The sequence below is a fragment of the Limulus polyphemus genome, unplaced genomic scaffold (genome assembly GCF_000517525.1).
Source record: "Limulus polyphemus unplaced genomic scaffold, Limulus_polyphemus-2.1.2 Scaffold6821, whole genome shotgun sequence".
NCBI lineage: Eukaryota > Metazoa > Arthropoda > Merostomata > Xiphosura > Limulidae > Limulus > Limulus polyphemus.
The window spans coordinates 10,716-19,054 of record NW_013672431.1 but is presented as its reverse complement, the minus strand read 5'-3'; the positions used below and the strand labels follow the sequence as shown (position 1 = coordinate 19,054).

Below are 8,339 nucleotides of genomic sequence, written 5' to 3'. Positions count from 1 at the left end.
TCATTCTAGAATGACTACAAATTATAACATGAAAATCACTTTGCATTCGGACTAGTAATGAAACAGACTCGATATTTTCACATCCAAATCTTTAGCAAAAATACTTCATTTAAAAATCTGATTTTTTTGTTTACAAAAGACTTGTAATCGTTACTAAAGTTTACCAAATTTTGTGAAGATACACATAATGCATTAAAAGTTATAGTATAAATACTTAACGTGTGCAAATGTGTATATGAACTTGTGTATTTTATACAGAGTCTGTCGTTAAACGGTTAATAAGATAACATGAGTTATGAGTTTGCTGAATGATGTATAACTAGTATGGTGGGATTATTAGTTAGACATGGTTCAAAGGGGAATAAAACAATGAAATTAACTATAAACAAATGTATTCTCTTGTGAGCCTAAAGCTATTTAGGATAAACAATTATAGTTTTATTGTACAATCTGAAGTTATTCTAGGAAGAATAAAGGGTAATTTAGATTAATTTTTATCGCAGTTATACAAGGTTGGTCAAATCAGTTAAGTTCGTACAGAGCTAAGGTTGAGAAAGTAACAGATGAAAGGTTTTAGATTTACAAAAATGAAATATGAAAATGCACTTGGAGCAGTCAATACTGTGACTCCATATATTTACAGGGAAATTTTTTTAGTAAAAATACTTAATTGAAAAATCTGATTTTTTGTAAAAGACTTGTAATTTTTACTGAAAACTTGTCAAATTTTGAGAAGATACATTAAGTACTTTCAGAGTTATAGTACGTATACCTTCACGGTTACAAGGTTGTGTAAAACACACAAGCTCGTGTCCATGTGGTTAAATTAACTGTATCTACCACATCTTAAGGCAACCCATTCAAAAGGCCAATTGTTCTATTAGAAAAATATAGCTGTCTTAGAAGAAGCTGAATCCTATCCTTCCAAAATTCATATTTGTGTCCTCTAGTACTGCCATTCTTACCAGTAAGTACAAAAAATGATATCAATACTATCAATTCCATTAACAATCTTAAACACGTCAATTAGATCCACTTTAACTGCTCTTTTTTCAAGAGAAAGCAATTTCAGGAATCTTAAGCTATTCTCATTTGACAGTCTTTTGGTTCTTGTGTATCATCCTAGTAACCTTCTTCTGAACCTTTCCAACAGTTCAATGTCCCTTCTAAGGTAATGAGCCCAAGAATGAACACGATACTCCAAACGTTGTCTAACCAATGAGCTATACAATGAAATTATAACCTTCAGACTTGTATTCAATATTTCTGTAGATACAACCTAAAATCCTGTCTTCCCTGCCAATAGCAACAGCACATTGCTTAGATGGCTTAGAGACTGATCAACCAGAACACTTAAATGTTTTTTCTTACATAACACTTTTAATATTATTCTCAGCAGTATTATGCTTATAATTCAAACTGTAATATCCTACATGCAGTACCTTACATTTATTGTAATTAAAAGTCATCCGTCATTTATTTGCCCAACTCACCAAATAATCCAACTACTTTTGTAAAGCATCATAATTTTCCTTAAAGTCAGCAACACACAAAATTTGATGTCAACAGCAAATTTAGATAATTTATTGACCATTCCTTCATTGATATAAATCCAAAAGAGCAAAGATCCTAAAACTGAGCCCTGAGGTACCCCACTCATGAAATTAATCCTATTTCACTTAACTCCATTACAACAATTCTCTAATTTCTTCAATCTACCCAGTTTTCTATCCTATGAGCCAACCTATCCCCCACATCAGCATGCAGTTCTTTAAGGAGATTTGTGCAGCTCTCGGGCTATCTGCTGTGTCCATTGAGGGGAATTGAACCCCTGACTTTTTTTTTAGTTAGACCATTAGGGCATATTGCGGCTCTTGAAATGTATTGGTCTTGGACAAAAATGAAAAAAATGTCTCTTCTTTGAAGGCTTGCCGACCCCTTCCCCATACTTAAAGAAACAACTTTTGTAACAAGCTTTTTATGTAGTAACTCGTAAAATGCTTTCTGAAAAGCCAGGTACACCACATGCATACCTGTACTTTCATCTACATGAGCAATAACCTTTTTAAAGAATGTCAAAAAGTTAGTAAGGCAAGTACTTGTTACCTGCATGATATTTCAAAATTTTATTAAAATGCTACATAAAAGATTATCTAAGAAAATCGTATTAGTGGTTAGAGAAAGACTAGTTAATTGTAGAGCAGTTGAATTGGGAGAAAGCAAAGATTATTATTTATGGAATCAAGTTAAACTGGACTTTCAGGTTTTGATTTTTTATTAGTTATTCTCAATTCCAGTCTAATTTGAAGTTTTGCTCTCAATAACTAGTTTGTTTTCAATAGAAGTTAATATCAATTATTTACATATTGATCATATTGGTCGAGGCATAATTAGTGAAGTTTGCAGATGACATGAAATTATTGGATATTTCTAGCTATAATTTGTCCAACTTACCAGATGATCCAGAGTTGGTGAATTATCTTTAATTATAATGAGAGTGAGGGAATGTATTTTAGTTATAATTTGGATCACATATGTAGATTGGAACCCACTCAGAAACATGTCTCAGGAAAAGCTTTTCGGCATAGTGGTAGATAATCCACTCAAGCTCCATTGCTAGTGTTATAGGTAATATAATTTTAGGATGTACATATGCATTTTGATTACAGGTCATTATTTCACTATACAAATCACTAGTTTAGGCCGCAATTGTAAACAGTGGACAGTTTTGATTTCCTTATCCGAGAAAGGATATTGACTTGCTAGAAAGGGTTCAGAGAAGAGCTGTTCTGATTACTTTGGGGTTGAAAGGGTTATTGTGGTATTTTCTCCTTGTAAAGGAAGGATAAGAGGTGATCTTATTGGGGATCAATAGGATAAAGACCTAGTTTCTTTTTGATCCGTTTGGAAGAAAATACAGAAGTTAAAGATTTAGAAAATAGTTTTATTTTTCTAACAGAGTTATGAATTTATCTCTTGTAAGATGCCAGCCTGCATTACTATGGATAACAATTCCTTCTAATACTAGAAGGAAAGATTTTTTGTAAAATATAGGATGGGTTTAAATTTAAACTTTTTCTCAGGGTTGGGGATGCAGAAAGGACCGAAAGTCCCTTATTTCTGGAATATTATGTTAAACGTGTAACATTTTAGAAAATATTTTAGTTGTAATACTCTAAAAAAATATTGTTCATGGTTGTTGACAAGTCAACATGAAAATGTGTTTAAGCATCTCAGAGTGTATAGTTTTATGATGTGACAGGTAAGTAACTATTGTAGATGTCATGCTTTAATATATATAAGAAATGTAAGATATAAATATATTATAGGATTTTGATAATTCATTTGCTTTAAGCACTATATAATACTGTATATGTGTGTGTGTGTGTGTGTGTACTCAGATGAAAACGTCCAGTATCCAACTGAGAAGACCGAGGCAAATATTTATAATGGAGATGTTCGAGATGGAACACCTTCTACGCAGGAGGAAACCATGGAGGAAGAGGGTAAAAACAAAATTTGTAACTAATTGATTTCTTTTTTATATATTATACTATGAATTATTCTCGTACTACTTGTGTCTTTGAATAATTACTCACTCTACATTTTCTTGTTAAAATTCATAAAGCAAGCCTAAATATAAATGTAGTATTGGAGTGGCAAAATTTATTGGTCATGATATATTTAACTACTGAAAGACTTCACGCATGATTTTAACACAGTTAACTAGACATAATATGTCAATTTAATTATGTTTTCTTTCCCCTAAAACTTTGAAAAAGCTTAATGAAGTGTTAGTGGGGAATTTTAACATTTTTTTCTATTCATATTGTTATAAGAAAGTTTTTTAACAAGTTGATGCTTGTGGAATTGTGTGAGAGATAAGAAATAGGTAGAGCTTTGGATTAATAGTAAAAAGCAAAAGTTGGGATATATTTCTGGTATTTTTTTAAACAATTATTTAAGGTTTGAAATTAACTTTTCTTAGCATTGGCCTGTAGTGGGTGATAGAAATTATTGGTTCAAGAGTTTAGTGTTAAGACTGTTGTATTCAAACAATATTCTTATTATTTATAGAAAACAAATTACTATTTGTTATAAATTGATTTCGACAAAAATACTGATGTCAAAATATTTTATGACATCTGATAAGATAACAGTGTCACCATTTTGAAAGAATAAACTCATTTCTCACTGGTAAGTTTTTGAACTTGTAGTGTTTGTATAATTTATAGCAGGTTCTGGTTGATAATGAAGGAAGTATAAAAGTTCTTTACTTCAATGTTTAGGTGAAAAATTTAAATAACTTTCTGGAGAATGATGAATAGCTGTTTAAATTTTTCTTACAAGCTAACAACATGTTGTGTCACACTAATAAATCCAAATCCAAAATTTGATCACAAACATAATCTTTTAATACTAACTAAACTTAATACAGTAATATTTAGTATCCTCTAGTAAATGATGTTACAGTGAAAGGTTAATTCTTTAATACAAATAGCATGATTATTTGTATTCTATCAGTACTTTGAACTTTGTATTACAGGAAATCATCATGGATTGTAATAAGAGACCATTAAAAGTTAGAATTCCGGGTCATAATAGCTGCATGAGAATCTGTAATATTAATCTACCTATAATAACCCATTGTGACAGAGAATTATACTGTAAATTGAAATAATACTATTGGAATGAGTGTGAACCACACAAAATAACCTGATTTTATTTGAGAAATCTCAGTTTCTAAGTGTCAAGGGTGCCATGACCCAAAAATTAAGTTCTGTGCACCCCTGAAACCCATGATTACACCTCATAAATGCAACCAATTAAGAATCTCTGTGATAATAGAACTTGCGATATTTTTATGAACATAATCTACTTTTACCATGAAGATAAGTAATACCAACAACAAGAAGGCCTAGCTGTGGGCTCAACCCTCTCTATCCAGTACTCGGTAACCTCTACATAAAACATTTCAAAGATAATTCCTGCAAAACAACTGATAAAGTCCCAGGACTTGGCTCAGATGTCTTTTGTAATATAGCCACACACTAAATCTGTGAGCCATCTGAATAGACAACATCCAGGAATATAATTCACAGTAGAAATAAATGATAAAAAATTTCTCATTTCTAGATATGAGAAGTTAACCAAAACAGATAATTTACGTACAACAGGTACTTACTGAAACATAAATATATGGGTAAATACTTCAATTATAAATTAAACTATCCAAACAGTGTCTAGATTTTGTAATACTGAAAATAAAAGGAAGAAAAAAGGAAAACATATAACAATAGCTCTCATTAACAAAATAACCTTTTACATTCACCTATTGAAATAATACTTAGTAATGAATGTGATCCACACAAAATAACATTTTACATTCAACTATTGAAATAATACTATGGTAATGAATGTGATCCACACAAAATAACCTTTACATTAATCTATTGAAATAATACTATAGTAATTAATGTGATCCACACAAAATAACCTTTTACATTCACCTATTGAAATAATACTATAGTAATGAATGTAATCCACACAAAATAACCTTTTACATTAATCTATTGAAATAATACTATAGTAATGAATGTGATCCACACAAAATAACCTTTTACATTAATCTATTGAAATAATACTATAGTAATGAATGTGATCCACACAAAATAACCTTTTACATTCACCTATTGAAATAATACTATAGTAATGAATGTGATCCACACAAAATAACCTTTTATGTTCACCTATTGAAATAATACTATAGTAATGAATAATGAATGTGAATGTTTTAACTAGTTTGATTTCTTTTAACACTTTTTTTGCTAATTACAGTGGTCAATTTCCCCCCAAAAAATACAAATGCAGAAGGACTGACAGAGATTTATTGGTTAACTATGACCATTGACCTCGCTTTCCAACATTTTTGGTTGAGATCAGTTTATAACTTATGAAGCATGTTGTTTGAATTTAACAAGAGTGGATGGTAGCTTCAGTGTACTTTTTAAATCTCAGTGTCCTCACCTGATGTTTTATCTAGAGATATTGTACTGTAACTTTCAAATGGATATAATACAAAAACTTTATCAGGAATGAAAAGAACATTATCAGAAACTATAAAAATAATTCTGGCCTTTTAATATCTTGAAGTATTTCAAAGCTTTGTAATGAGGTTGATGTTTTTATTGTTCAACATATTCAGTAGCTTAACTAATTTTCACAAAGAGCTGATTTATTCTTGATTATAGAGCAATAAAGCTTAGACACTCCCTTTCTGGCTGTTGTTAATTGTAGGTTGTTTCCATTTTCAAAACTTGGAACCTATCCAGACACTGCAAGGTAGTACTGTAAATGTGAGTTTGACCAATAAAGAAGCAGAATGTGATGAATCACAAAATAAATGTCAGGCTAACCAAAAGTGCTGAAATTGAATTGAAAAAAATAAATATAAAAATTAGGATCCAGACAAAAAAAAAAAGGTAAAAATATCAACCTGATAGTTCTGGTTCAAACGCCAAGAGAAATTAAAGTTTGAAATTTTTATTATGAAATAAACTAGTTAAGCATTAAATCATGCTAAAATATTGACTACAGTATTTTTGAGTTCAAAATTGTTGAAATGTAATTATAATTGTTAATTAAATTTTGAAACCTGTAAATGTGCACTCAGAGTGGCTGGAGCACCTGCTGGATCAGAAAGGGTAAAGCTGTTAATAATACAATTTTTTTTTTTAGTATTTACATTAAATATATATATGTTGAACTTTTGACTGGAGCACCTGTTGGATCAGAAAGGGTAAAGCTGTTAATAATACAATTTTTTTTTGTATTTGTATTAAATATATATATATATGTTGAACTTTTGGCTGGAGCACCTGTTGGATCAGAAAGGGTAAAGCTGTTAATAATACAATTTTTTTTTTGTATTTGTATTAAATATATATATGTTAAACTTAAACTTTTGCATTAATTTGTGTAATAATTTGATTTCAGATGAGGTGAGATCAGAAGCAACATTTAGATTTGTTGTTCCCAGCTTCAGCAGACTCCGAGAACAACTTCTAAGTCCACCCACGTTTGTGAGAAATTTACCATGGTAATTTCTGTCGTAAAATATTTTAAAGAGAAAACTATTACATGCAGAAATAATATTTATGTATAGGGTTGTTTTAAAAGTTTAGAGAATATCAACTAATATCTTTGAAGTCGTTCCCTAAAATTAAACAAATGGAGCTTATTTCTTTTTTTGTAACATGTAGATTTTAACATTATTGTACATGGAAGAAATATTAAATTTACTGTTTTCTCATACTGAACAGTTTTACTGTGTTTATGATCACTTGTGTATAATAAAAATCACTATTTTTTTGTTCTATCAATATTATGAGCAAGATGTACTTTTTTTATTGTTAATCAGAAAGTTTTTCTTTGATATATGTTTTGAGACATAAACCCATTTTTATAGTCATTTACATGTATGTTTTTAATTTATTTTCAGTTATTTTATTTGCCATTTTAAGCATTTAGGCTGAAAGGCCTTATGTCAACACGGTTTTATTGGCAAAAAACTTGATGGGGTTAATGCAAAATGATTAACTAAACCTACCTCATCTTGTTTCATGAAAAACATTGCTATCATAGTGTAACATCATGATTCAAATATTGTATCAAATGATAAAGCAGGCTTTAAAAAATCATAACTTCAATTGTGGTCAAAGTTTTAACAAACATCTTTTATACTAGCAACAAATCACCAAGCTAAGCTTTTATCTCTCTGTCCGATCTCTGTGCAAGGCTCTATTGAACTGCAAACTATATTGGCTTTATGCAGTTCTAAAGAGCAGAAAAAAAAAATTCATGATGTGTTTAAATCACTAGTTTATGTCTTCTCAAAGCCGAGATATAGGCAGTTACATCACACCATCACAACTGAGATTGAGAAACAGTGATTGAATGACTACAGTTTTATTATTGTGGATGAATAACCACAAGCTCATTATCATAGATGAATGTCCACAAGCTTATTATCGTGGATGAATGACCACAAGCTCATTATCATAGATGAATGACCACAAGCTTATTATCATAGATGAATGACCACAAGCTCATTATCATAGATGAATGACCACAAGCTTATTGTCGTGGATGAATGACCACAAGCTTATTATCGTAGATGAATGACCACAAGCTTATTATCATAGATGATTGACCACAAGCTTATTATCATAGATGAATGACCACAAGCTTATTATCGTGGATGAATGACCGCAAGCTTATTATCGTAGATGAATGACCACAAGCTTATTATCGTGGATGAATGACCGCAAGCTTATTAT

The 8,339-nt window shown here is 30.4% G+C and overlaps 1 protein-coding gene across 1 annotated transcript in view; it reads left to right on the top strand.

Moving 5' to 3' along the window:
- LOC106474103 (ubiquitin carboxyl-terminal hydrolase 7-like) overlaps positions 1–8,339 on the top strand; it is a 19,049-nt gene that overhangs the window by 7,971 nt on the left and 2,739 nt on the right. Inside the window, exons 2-3 of the mRNA XM_013934794.2 lie at positions 3,402–3,506; positions 6,997–7,099. Coding sequence (XP_013790248.1) covers positions 3,402–3,506; positions 6,997–7,099 — 208 coding nt within the window. The remainder of the gene's footprint in view (positions 1–3,401; positions 3,507–6,996; positions 7,100–8,339) is intronic.